The following is a 14,257-nucleotide window of genomic DNA, read 5'->3' on the forward strand; positions in this document are numbered from 1 at the left end:
GCTTATTCATGTCCCTTTACCTCCACCATGATTTTATGGGTGAAAAGGATTCTCACTGTTGTTTCAATTTACATTCTTAATGTAAATTTAAAAAGCTGACTGGTGAAGAAAACAACTCTTCACGTGTATTGGCCATATTTATTTCCTGTTTCAAAAACAAATGGTTTAAGATGTTGCAAACTCTTCCATAGGGGCCTTTATCTCATTTTCTTATTGATTTGTAAGCATTACGAAGAAAATTTACCTTCTCATTTATGTCAAAAAATATTTTCCTCAGTTTAATCCACACTTTTAATCTTGTTTCTGTTGATAACTGACATTACTGTTTTAAAAATTAGGACAAATCTATCACGCTTTTTTGATTTCTTCCTCTGCTAGAACAGATTTTCCCCTACATTTTATGCTAGTTCTTTACTTTCACAGTTTTCCCACTTTTAATTCTTAATACATCTGCGATTTATTTTGATATTCGGCGTGAACCAAGAATCATTTCAAACAGATTTATTTTTATTTGAATACTTAATCAACATTCTCACTACTATCTACGGAACATTTTTCTTTTGCCCTCTGATTTGAAATTCTTTTTCTATCAGATCAAATTATCATGTATTCTTGCTTTTTCCTTGGAATTTCTACTTAGGTCCAGCCCCACACTGTAATTACAATAGCTTTATAATAAAATTTTCTAGTAATATGATACAATTTATCTCATTCTTTAAACGAGAGGAGACTTCTTACCAGATAAATTATAGAATTATTTCATCAAAAGGTTCAAAATTGACAAGAACTGTATTAAATGTTTGCATTGATGTCAGGAGAATTAACACCTTTATAACACAGGATCTTCCCATAGAGAAACAAGGCATGTTTCCCCTAAGTAATCAACATTGCTTTTATGTCCCCTAATACATATTATTTGTAAATTTTCCCATTCTACATTTCTTACAAGAATACTTCTGATATTTATGATTTTATCTATTTTGAATGGGATCATTTTCATCCTGTTAAAAACTGGACATGACTAGTTTAAAGGAAAACTTGTGTCTTTTATATGTATTTTATAACTGGCTACCTTACCAAATTCTACTACTTGTAAGTCTTTCAGGTCTCTTCTCTGCAAAATAAAAAGCAAATACAAAAAAACCTTTTGGTATCCGTTTTACTACATGTAACTCTTTTAAACTCTTTAGTTTTCCTTATTTTAACTGATTGGCTAGAACATATAGAAAAATGATTAAAAAGAAAAAATTGGTCAGAGCAGGTATCTTTTTCTTGCCCCTGACGTTAACGGAGAGTTTAATTTTGATGCTCAAAAATAACCAAAAATTTTTGCTTCTAGTATCAAATTTGACATAACTTTACATATTCTTTAAATAAAATAAATCTTATTTAAGCATAACAAGAAACCTAAACATTCCTAGAATGACCTGTTGTCACTAAGGTCTTGAAAATTTAACCTAAAATACATTATCTCTATCATTCCATTTCTTGTCCTGGTGAAAATGGTAGATGTGCACATGACCTCCGGAACTCCTAATACCTCTAAGCAAAAGAATCCTTGGAAATTTCATTCATCTGGTCAATTAGAATTCCATAAAAATGTACACATAATTAACATGTTGCAAATGAGAATGCATTTTATCTAACAGTTTCTGAGCAATTACAATGACCAGGGAATATTAATGTGACCAGTAGTATAAATACACATTTACAATGTAGGGACTAAAATAATTTTGACTAAAATATCTAGTAACTAATAATAGGATGTTTAAATGTAAAACTGATTAATCATCAAATAACTTTTTTCCAACAGATGACAAATTATTTGTGTATGTACTGCTTAGTTTTTTGAGGTTTTTCTGACATACTTTCTCTTTGCTTCTCTGTCCCAATTTATATCATTTTATTAGTCACTCTTCACACTCACCTAAGATAAGCTACATCAACAACACACAGAAGAGTAAAGTGCAAGTAAAAAACTCACTCAATTCCATGATAATGACATACTGAGGCTTTTTCAAAAGGTAAACCCTGAAGTTTCCGAGGACTGAGTTCTGGTGTCAGGACAAAAGTCTTTTCCCTGAAACAAAAAGTTTTTCATTTGTATTTAAAGTTTATTTAGTGATGAAGAGAAAGTTCAAGAAACTGTCTAAAGAAGGAAATCTGACTTCCTTCTCTATAACTGGATCTCATATGGGACAAAGAAGGAAATGAAGTGAGGTTAAGCCTATGGGTTTTGTCACTTACATTTTCTGTGTCTCAAGTTTCGGAAGTTACCATGCTACTTCACAAAACTATTCTGAGAAATGGTTAAATCAAGAATAGAAAATGGTTTCTAGTGGAAGTTCAAGAAACAGCATTATTCCTGAAGAATATTTTTTTCTTGGTTTAGGAAAATGTTTATGAATTTAGCTAAATTCTTTTTTCTAGGGGAATAAAGTCAAACTCCAATCTTTAGTGACAAAAGAAGTATTTACTTCCTCCTATAACCACATGGGGAATGCAGATTTTTCTTTGCCTGGGAATGAAGTCATTTTGACACCTACTTTAAGAATCAGTGACCTTTTAAATATCAGAGGATAAAAAGACTAACTGCTGATTTCAGTTCTTCTTCTGAAGTAAGTTTCCAATCAGCAGGTATGTTGGAACTAATCATGTGGTGAGCTTACATAAAATATTCATGTTCTACCCCTCCACACCTAGACCTGCAGGGGTACATCAAAATCTCAGGAAGAAGCCTGCTGCAATTAGGTTAAACTCTCCTAGTTGTTCTAATAAGTGCTCTCCTTCTCTTCCTGAGTTGGGAGGTACTGTTCTAATGAACTGAATCATGTTCCTAGAGCTCAGAACAGGTTAGATGGGAATGGGAGAATTATACAAGTGGTCTTTACACAGTTAAGAGGCAGAATGAAATACCAGGGGCTTGAATTCAGAAGACTTAGAAATGGTATACATAAAAACAAGTAGATAGTAGAGTACCATGAATAAATTGGCTATCACATTTTCCCCCCTTGGCTTTAGTAATGAAAACTGCCCATATGCCACCGAAAATTAAAAATTATCTCTGAGTACTAAGATAAGCGCTTGAAATTATTACATTAAAATGTAAGACATATGCAAGTTAATGAATCCCCAAAACCAGAATTTATATTCAATGCATCCATTTAAACAGTTCTGAATAAATAACATGAATAAACTGCAATGATCTCAGTATTCTGATGACTAATTATTAAAGTGAATAATTTTGTAATATAGAACTATTTAGGTACCTAGCATTTCACTTCTTTCCTTTGCCATGTTGTCTTCCATTTCTTATTTTAATCTCTCTAAGCAGCTCTATCTATTTTTGTTTAATTTTACTCACACCTTGTTCTTTCTAAAGGTAACACTGTAATACATATGTATTTTGTCAATGTTTAATATTCCTCTGGTGTATATATAGGAGTCACTCCTGTACTTCGTTTAACTTAGTATTGCATTTCGGTGGTTCCTTGCATGGGTAGACATTTAATAAAAGTCTGCAGGTCCTTGATTCATTACCATGAAAGCTCATCCTTCAACTTTAATTTTAATAGAAGATATATTTGATAATGACACAGTTCTTTACTAACATCAAGGAATTATAGCAAACTTCCTTAAATAAATCACTGGTAAACTACAGAAAGAATTAATAGCATCTCCCCTAGACATTGCAGCTAGAAAGACATTCTGGTCAAAAAGAGTACAACCTACATAATCAGTTTTGGCAAACCCATCTGACTCTGCCAGTTCACGCTTAATGATTTGGAAGGACAGTAATCCAATAACTAAACAGATGAAAATGTGTACATAGTTCTTCCCTTTCTTGACTCCCACAAAAAAGACTATCAATCTCTCAAAGCTATGAGAAAAAGAAAATTACTCTAAAATCACACTATTTTTATGTCATTAAGATCATTAAGTCATTAAGACTCCAAATTATTAAGATCCTCATGTTTTCAAAGTTGCTCCCCATCTCTCTCTCTTTAGTGAACACACACATGAAGGCAATATGCTCTAACATTAGTTTTGAGAGCTAACTATTTTCAAATAAATCCTTTCCAAAATTAACCCTTAAATTCAATATTTGCCAAAACAAGCTTTGAAAAAGTAATCAAAATGTTCTATAATTCTTAAGGTCCTTTGGAAGGTTCTCAGAATAATGGAATAGAAAAAAGAAATTGGGGTAGTGAACAAATTATTCAAATCTCACAAGGGTATGATGCCATAAATTTATCTGTAATTAAGTAAACTTCAGTAATATCCAGAATTAATTAGTAACTTAGTGGAAGTTTTCTTGGAAGTCAAATTAGTTGTAAATTATTCATGTAGACACTGAGTTCTTCCTTGGTAATGGTATAGCTTTGAAAGCATTTTTATTACACTTCCCCAATCTCTTCAGTTGAAAGGCTGTCCTTTTTGCTATTAGACATAACTGACAGTGTCACGGTAAGTAGTGGCAAAATCAAAACTAGAGAGTGATACAGAAAAGAGAATTTTTAAAAATATTTGCAAGTCAAATTACAATTTTTTCTTAAAAAGTATTGTCATCTGTATACAAAGTAGAAGCTGATTTCTAAGAGAAATATGCTGAGGTTGCTTTTATTATTCCTGTTTCCCTTACAGTCAATGCTACAAAACAGTAGGACATTTGGCTAAGGTAAAATGTGAGGATTAAGGCCAATTGATAAATGCTGGGCTCAAACGTGTAGAATTTGTCAAAGTGTCACAGAGCATTAATTAACTGGAGAAATGAGATGCCATGTGTTTTTTAAATGATTGCTTAAAAATTAGTTGAAATTGTAAGTTTATAACTTACCCTTTCTGAATCTGTAAAGGTTGAAGATCTCCAATTGGTAATCCATCTGAGGTAAAGAATTTCAGCAATTCTTTAGCATCCAATAATGTGACTGAATCCCGTGGACCCTCTTTGTGGCCCAGTAACTGTTCAGATGAACGAGGTAATGAACCAGTTCTGAGAAAAAAATGTTATGTAGATTTATTAAAAGTGGATTAGGGCTTCCCTGGTGGCGCAGTGGTTGAGAGTCTGCCTGCCGATGCAGGGGACACGGGTTCGCGCCCCGGTCCGGTAAGATCCCACATGCCGCGGGGCGGCTGGGCCCGTGAGCCATGGCCGCTGAGCCTGCGCGTCCGGAGCCTGTGCTCCGCAACGGGAGAGGCCACAACAGTGAGAGGCCCGCGTACAATCAATCAATCAATCAATCAATAAATAGACAGAGTCAGAACTAGACTGATTCTGAATTAGATACTTGTTCTATTCTATAACTCTATGAACCCAAAAAGTTCCAGAAAGTTTTAAAAACGGTAAAGAGGAAAATAGTTTCAGAGAATGCTTAAGGTTTTATCAAGCACTGAGTCACAGATCATGACATTACTCTGTCACCAAAGCAAAAATAAAATCTTTCAATACCTACACGGAACATTAATTTCCTGACTTTATATTAATTCAACTATTTCCTGATTATTTAAGCACTCAAATCAAGCATTTTTACTGATAATTTTATGATTAAAATGTTGACATTATGGCTTTAGACATATTTCTAAACATGACAGTGCCTCTTTCCTCTTCCTATTCCCTTATTTATTTATTTATTTATTTATTATTCATTCTTGGCTGCACTGGGTCTTTGTTGCTGTGCGTGGGTTTTCTCCAGTTGCAGTGAGTGGGGGCTACTCTTCGTTGTAGTGCACGGGCTTCCCATTGCAGTGGCTTCTCTTGTTGTGGAGCACGGGCTCTAGGCGCATGGGCTTCAGTAGTTGTGGCACACGGGCTCAGTAGTTGTGGCTTGCAGGCTTTAGAGCACAGGCTCAGTAGTTGTGGCGCACAGGTTTAGCTGCTCCATGGCATGTGGGATCTTCCCAGACCAGGGCTGGAACCCATGTCCCTTGCATTGGCAAGTGGACTCCCAACGACTGTGCAACCAGGGAAGCCCTCCCTTTATTTTTAAATTGAAAATATAAATCTAATAAAAATAGTCAAACAGAAAAACACTTAAATATTTTCTCTGAACTTTATACTCCAGGAGGGCAGGAACTACATTATGAGTTTAATTTAATTTCTGTGTGGCCATTCTTTAATAGTGACTCACAAAATCTTAATGAATATTACTCTCAATCATTTTATAAGCCAGTTGCAATGGGGAAATGTATACTTTGCATTTACATAGAACCCAGGACACAAGAATATCAGAGCAATTTAAAAGCCCAGTTTGTGATGAATTATACTATCAAGATATGTCTTAGGTTAAAAACAAAACAAAAAATACTGACAACACTTTGTTTATTGTTTTCAAGCTTACAAAGTATTTTTTCATACATTATCTCATTAAATTTTCACAGCTTTGGAGTAGAACTGGGATTGTTATCCCCATCTTAAAGATGAGGCAACAAAGTCACACAACAGGTGACTGAGTTTGTCTAAAACCAAATTCTTATGACTTTTAAATTTCACTATGTAATGGTCCTGTATTCCAGCTGAACCTGCTTTAACACAAAACAAATTATGAAAATATATAACATAACTTTTGTCCCCAGCCAAGAATTTGATGGTATTTTCCCATATTTTGAAGTGTCCACAAATATTGATTGAGCATTTACTCTGCAATTATCATTGTAAGGTACTGAAAAAAGAGTTCACTGATGATAATTTACAGACTCATAATCACTGCTCTCAACTGTGTAGAGGTATGACTTGAAGTAGGAGAAAGAAGGTGAGGAGAGTGAAAAGAGATAAATACACCAATGTAGAATGAGGTAGAAAAGGTACAATAAAATAAGTTTCATGAAAGAAGTAATAACACAGTTTTTTAACTGCATCATTTATAAAAGTCTTAAGAGAAAGGTGCTATTTGAGCTAGACTTAAATGACAAGCAAGCTTCTTCTAGTTCAAGATGGTGGATTAAACATACACATTAACCTTTCCACTCAAACAAATAAAAATCGAAGTACTGGGCACTAAGTCTATAATAGGATTGAAAAAAGGAAGAAGGAAAAACAGTGGACCAAAGAGTTCAATGAATTTCAGGAATAAACTAGAACAAGAGCCTCAACAAGAATTAGAGAGAAACCTACAAAAAAGGTAGAACATGTCTTCTTTTTTCCATCCCACAAAGCCACAGAGGGAGTCTAAACTTGAGCTTGGAGTGGCAACAGGCAGAAATCAGGTGACATATTTTCAGAACTCTACTAGAACTCTTGTTCTAGTACGACCCTCCCACACCACATCTTATCCCCATGCTTTTACCTCCAAGTCAAAAACCGAAACTGTGAAATCCAGAACTATGTGCCTGTCCTACTGTTGGTGGTGGAGCCCCCAGAATAAAGCCTCATTAATTTAGTTATGGGTAAAGGACCAAGGCTACCTGCCTTTTGATACCCCCAGGGGCCCTATATCTCCCCTCCCCCAGCATTAATTCAGGTGTGAGCAGGTAGGGAACAGAACTACACATATATAGAGAAAATGTATGCAACTACCAGTATAACATAGCCTAGTACTAAATTCTTAGCTATGAAGAATCAAGGGCCACCAGACACTAAAGAACTACACCTAAGAGAAAAACACCAGAGGAGCAAATAAAACAGATTGAAAGGATCATTTAAGGAACAGATAAAACAAGTTAAAAGAAAACTCCAATTAATATTCTTATAGTATCTTCTCAATTCTCATTATTAAAAGAACAGGTAGCTATGAAAAAAATAGGGTAGATAACAAAAAAGAATTATTAGGAATTTTAAAAATGGCTGCCAAAAATTTAATAGAAACGATGGAAGTGAAGGTCAAGGAAATATCCTAGAATGTAGAGCAGAAAAGATGAAGAAATGGATTATTGAGAGAAGAATCAAATTTGAATGAAAAATCAATCCAGGACATCTAAAATTAGTTAAAACAGATATTACAGAGAAGAGAGAAGAAAAAAGAAAACAGAAGGAAGACTACTATTAAAGAAATAATAGAAGAACATCTCCCGGAGCCGTAAGGCATTGGTGGTTCAATGGTAGAATTCTCGCTTCTCCCAGAGCTGAAAAAAAGACAAAAGGCTTGAGACCAGAATAGTTCACACCATGATGGCCTCATGTAATTTCAGAACATGATGGAAAATAGAAAATTCTAAAAGTCCCAGACAGGGTAAAATACCTATTAAGGAACAAAAATCCATGTTGCATCTGACTTCTCATTAAGATACGAGATCCAAGAAAATGCAGTTCTAATCTAGAAATGTATTCAAAAGAAATACCAGGATAACAGTTGTGCAGGTAGAAAGGGTCAGTCCAAATCAGAGTAGCAAGTCAGAGAGGTGCAAGAAAAATGACTTCAAGAAAAAAAAAATTGCCTATTGCAAATAACATAAGGTGCCAGAGAAAGAAGAAGGATAAATGGTGAAGAGAAGTAGAGATGTTAATTTCCTCCCCTTTCACAATGGGAAGTTAAAATATACAATCTAAAATTCACGGGTGGGCTTTCCTGGTGGTGCAGTGGTTAAGAATCTGCCTGCCAATGCAGGGGACACAGGTTCAAGCCCTGGTCCCGGAAGAGCCCACATGTCACGGAGCTACTAAGCCCATGCGCCACAACTACTGAGCCTGTGCTCTGGAGCCCACGAGCCACAACTACTGAACCCGTGCGCTACAACTACTGAGCTTGTGCCCTAGAACCCACATGCCACGACTACTGAAGCCCCTGCGCCCAGAGCGTGTGCTCTGCATCAAGAGAAGCCACGACAATGAGAAGCCCGTGCACCACAGTGAAGAGTAGCCCCCGCTCACCACAACTAGAGAAAGCTTGCACACAGCAACAAAGACCCAATACAAACAAAAATAAAAACAAATAAATAGACATTTAGAAAAAAATAAATAATCACGGGCAAGAAATGCAAGTTCTTTTATGGGTAACCTGTCCTTTTCTCAACCTTCTTTCTAGATTGTCATTTCCCTCCTGACCTATAAACGTTAGAAACCTTCAAGGAATGGTCTTAAGCCCTCTTTCCTTTTTCTACATGGTCTCACCAAGTGATCTCATGCACTAGCATGTATTTAGAAAAACCCTTTTAATGACAACTGCAAACTGACTTCCAGATTTCTCCTCTGATCCACCTAACATGTCCACTTGCATAAGCCATAGAGCAAACTTAGCATCCTTAAAGCAGAACTCTCGATTTTTCTCCCCAAATCTGTCCTTACTCCAACTTCTCTCCAATCTTCCCCAAATCATAAGTGAGAACGCCACTCACATGCTGTTCAAGCCAGAAATCTAAACTGTCTTGGTTGCCTCTCTTTCCCTGTCCTCCACATCCAGTCCATCACAAGAAGGTTTTTTCCCCAGCTAATAAGCACCAAAATATATCCCAAACTTGTTCTCCACTACTACTCTAGTTAGAAATCAAAGTTATCTCTCAGCCTACAGAAAAAGCCACCCAACTGATCTGTCCGTTCCTAGTATCCTCCTCCTACAATCTATTCGCCATGAAAGAGTAAAAGTGATTTTGCAAAATCAGATCACGTCACTCTTTGGTATAAAATCCATCAAAAGTTTACCAATGCACATACAATATAATCCAGAGTCTGTATGAAAACCTATAAGGTCCTGTGTGACTGAATGTGCTTCACCCATTTATCCATTAGGTCTCAGCTCCAATGTAACCTCCTCAGGGAGCCATCCCTGACCATCCACCTCATCTCTCCACGCCCACAGCAAGTAAAATTACTCTCCTTCAGTCCCTCTGTTTCAGTCATTACACATAGAGTAATTTATAAGTATTACATTTACTTGTCTGGTTACTCCTCTAAGAGGACAGCCTGACACGTAGTTGGTACTCAATAAATCTGTTGACATCTATGAACAAAATGTTGTTATAGCAAGTCACAAATGTTATAGCAAGTCATAAATGTTATCAGCAGAGGATCTAAAGATAAAAATGTGATTTGGGGGAAGTGAGTTGGAGGAGGGCAATGCAAGAGAGCCAAATCCCTTCTCTTTATTCCATTATTCTACCACTCAACAATTATGTACTGAGTGCCGACTATGTATTGAACCAAAAACAAAACAAAAATAAACTCTGCCTCTTAGAGATAGTTAATAGATACTACACAAACATAAAAATGTAAAACAGGAAGAGTTTAAAATAGCTCAAAGAAGAAGAGTACTCTTTCTTCATTTTACATGTTCCTGTATTGTCTAAATTTTTCTTACATATTCATATACCTGTGTATATCTATAGAAGATGGTCTGGAAAGACATCCACTAAAATGTTAACTGTGATTATGTACACCTAGAAAGTACAAGTAGAAGGTAGTAGAAAAAGAGCATTTCGTGGACACACTACTCTGTAGTGCTCTATCTATCTATGGATTTATAGTAAGCATATATTTCTTTTATAATAAAACCATAAACTACTAATATCTCATAAATACAAGGATTAAGATTTAAAAAGTCATTAAAAAATACTGAGCTATTTAAATATTACCTCATTTTTTGTTTAGCTTTTTCAAAAGTTTCCAAGTTTTGAAGAACATGCCTTTCTGGCCACTCCAGAGGATTGGTTTCCACTAGACTTGAAGAAATATGTTCCACTGGATTAGAATCTGAAGAGAAATATGTAAGTACTGAAAGGTGTTAACATACTGAATTTTGCTATATAAAAATGTATGTAGATACATACATACATTGTGTGTGTGTGCACATGTGCATGTGTATAAAGGCAAATTCGATTAATTGTACAGTACTTACCTCGGGCATTTATTAAGGATATCTCTGATGGCCTGAACTGTGCAAAATACCATAGAAAAGTTTTTTGGAAATGAAAAAAAAAATCAGTATTAAGCTTTATTTTACTATCTCCTCATAATAAAAGTTATGAGCTAGAATTCAGAAGATAAATTAGCACTGTAAAAACTCATATGGAATGAAAGCATAACTTTGTTATTTTTGTGAAATTAGTTTTAAATGGAAAGGAGACAACTCTGTGGAGAATATACTGGATATATTATGTGATTTCCATACTACAAAGAGGAATTATCACCAGTATCCTGAGAAATTCATATCTTTAAAAGAGATTACCGGACTTCCCTTGTGGCGCAGTGGTTAAGAATACGCCTGCCAATGCAGGGAACACAGGTTCGAGCCCTGGTCCAGGAAGATCCCACATGCTGCAGAGCAACTAAGCCTGTGAGCCACAACTACTGAGCCTGCGCTCTAGAGCCCGTGCGCCACAACTACTGAGCCTGTGCTCTTGAGCCCGCGAGCCACAACTACTGAGCCCGCGTGCCACAACTACTGAAGCCCGTGTGCCTAGAGACTGTGCTCCGCAACAAGAGAAGCCACTGCAATGAGAAGCCCACGCACCGCAACGAAGAGTAGCCCCCGCTCGCTGCAACTAGAGAAAGCCTGTGCACAGCAACGAAAATCAAAAGCGCCCAAAAATAAATAAATAAATTTATATTAAAAAAAAGTGAGAATCATTAAAAAAAAAAAGAGAGATTACCTCATTCTCAAAAGTACAGTAATACCATAAATAACTTACGATGTTTGCAGGTAAAGGTTACTTTAGAAATAATTCTCACTATGTATTAGTGTAAGATGCCTTAACACACATTTTCAAGTAAATCGCTAACGTTAAATATTATTCTACCACTAATAAAATATTATATGTAAGGGTGTGCTTATCTTTCCAGCCAGTATGCTTCAATGAACTAACACTGAGATTGTTGATAACACTGCAATTCTCATCAAAAACATACAGGGACACCTTCCATTCTCATTATAAATTATGAGTACATCCCAACTGTTTTAACACTGGCAAAATAACTAACTGTACTACATTTTGGATTCAAAAACTATCTGGTGTTTTAAATTGTTTGAACTATTACACACTAATAAACTGACTGAAAATTACTGGACATTAGCTATTTGACTAACCATCAACCCTGACAAAAATACCCATTTTATAGTTTGGGGTCTTACAAAGTGATAATGATTTGGTAAGAAATTTTTGAACAAAAAAGAAAAAAATTAATCATAAATGAAAACAGAAGCCAACTGCATAGTATTTTTCCTTTACTTATTAAACTATTTAGTCAAATAGCTTAAAATATTTTTAATGCCTATACTGGACAGCCCCAACCAAAGACCATCCAAATATAGCACTTCCCATTTTTTAATAAGGGTGGTGAAATACTATTTTATAGAATAATGAGCTTTATGATGAAATAATCTACTTTATAATGTTGGCATGGCTTTTCGAAAAAAGTATAAAGAAAAAAATCATTAGCAGTTCTGAACAGTTACAGGCTGTGTTCACAAAGAATACAAGCCATTTTAAATAAAAGTTAACATTAATTATTCCTAAATATTACAATATAATTAATTATTAACTTTGACTATACAATCTACATAAATATAAGTGACACAGGCTAAATATTAAGGAATGGATAGGCAAACATTCATATGTATCATGTCTTTTGGGGAATAACTTAATTCTTACAATAAAATGAAATACAATATTTTATTTATGTGGCAAGCAGGACACGGAGCCATGCTGACAATCAAAAAGGAGCCTCTGAGAAACCAAATACGCTGCTTCATTTTATTTATTTATTTTTAAAAAATATCTATTCATTTGGCTGTACTGGGTCTTAGTTGCAGCATGCGGGATCTTTATTTGCAGCATGCAAACTCTTAGTTGTTGCATGTGGGATCTAGTTCCCTGACCTGGAATCGAACCCAGGCCCCGTGCATTGGGAGCACAGAGTCTTAGCCACTGGACCACTGGGGAAGCCCTACCACTTCATTTTAAAACAGTGTTTTAGGGGCTTCCCTGGTGGCGCAGTGGTTGAGAACCTGCCTGCCAATGCAGGAGACGCGGGTTCGTGCCCGGGTCCGGGAGGATCCCACGTGCCGCGGAGCGGCTGGGCACGTGAGCCATGGCCGCTGGGCCTGCGCGTCCGGAGTCTGTGCTCCGCAACGGGAGAAGCCACAGCAGTGAGAGGCCCGCGTACCACAAAAAAAAAAAGTGCTTTACTTTACAGGAGAAACAAAGAAATGGAAGTGATACAAAAGGTAAGTAAGGACTCAAAACTGCCCTACAGGGCTTCCCTGGTGGCGCAGTGGTTGAGAGTCCGCCTGCCGATGCAGGGGACACGGGTTCGTGCCCCGGTCCGGGAAGATCCCACATGCCGCGGAGCGGCTAGGCCCGTGAGCCATGGCCGCTGAGCCTGCGCGTCCGGAGCCTGTGCTCCGCAACGGGAGAGGTCACAACAGTGAGAGGCCCGCGTACCACAAAAAACAAACAAACAAACAAAAACTGCCCTACAAAATCATAAATCACAGCAAACAAAAAGGAAAGTAATATTTCAGATAACAATATGTGGCTAATGAATACAGGCCATGATAGCCTTACATTTCAAAATATGAATGAATCACCAAAAAAAGGTTATAATTGGTAGATTGTGTTTATTAATAGGGCAAGAATTATAAACATACACTAGAAGATTCTTATTAAAGTATTTGAAATCAGAAAATTGTGATCTTATAGCATTATCCAGAAAAGTCATTTATGCAGTGTTTATGTGCCCCAACAGTCCCAGGTAAAGGACACTGTTTTTTGAGTTCAGATATAACATTTGGCATTATGAAAGTCTTTAGCAAGTTATGGCAATGAGTAAATAAAATGGTATGTCTATACTCTCATTTGTTACACATGCTAGAGTTTTCACAAAAAAAAGAAAAAAAAAAACGGATCAATAACCCTAACAATTCCTAATAACTCCTAGTGTGCATGGTTGCAAATAATGGGTCAGAATATGAAATATAACTGACCTTGCTGCTTCTTTTGCTGTAATTTGCATGTAGGTGTACAGTTGACCCTCTGTATCCACGAGTTCCACATCCACAGATTCAAGCAACCATAGATAAAAAATATTTGGGCGAAAAAAAATTCCAGAAAGTTCCAAAAAGCAAAACTTGAATTTGGTGTTTGCTGGCAACTATTTACATGGCATTGACATTGTATTTATAACTATTTACATTGTATTAGGTATTATAAGTAATCTAGAGATGATTTAAAAGACAGGAGTAAGGTACAGAGCTGGGATTCAGCCTTGTTAGTATTGCTCCAGAGCCCATGCTATAACCAAGAAGCCATGCTCTCTCACTTACTGAACATATCTTGCACTTACAAGTAACCTTATACTGTCTCCAACATCTTTCAGATTACTACGCACTAT

The 14,257-nt window shown here is 36.2% G+C and overlaps 1 protein-coding gene across 2 annotated transcripts in view; it reads right to left on the bottom strand.

The window, feature by feature from the left end:
* Nucleotides 1-14,257, bottom strand: part of MTBP (MDM2 binding protein) — a gene marked incomplete at its 3' end in the record, with an annotated part of 71,745 nt that overhangs the window by 11,315 nt on the left and 46,173 nt on the right. The window contains exons 15-17 of one of the 2 annotated variants that reach the window (XM_082675231.1): nt 10,501-10,639; nt 4,838-4,993; nt 1,985-2,080 (exon numbers count right to left, since the gene is read on the bottom strand). In XM_082675231.1, the coding sequence (XP_082531357.1) occupies nt 1,985-2,080; nt 4,838-4,993; nt 10,501-10,639 (391 nt within the window). The remainder of the gene's footprint in view (nt 1-1,984; nt 2,081-4,837; nt 4,994-10,500; nt 10,640-14,257) is intronic. The other variant, XM_082675230.1, reaches the window with a different exon arrangement.

Source organism: Grampus griseus (genome assembly GCF_964374135.1).
Source record: "Grampus griseus genome assembly, chromosome: 17".
NCBI classification, from domain to species: Eukaryota; Metazoa; Chordata; class Mammalia; order Artiodactyla; family Delphinidae; genus Grampus; species Grampus griseus.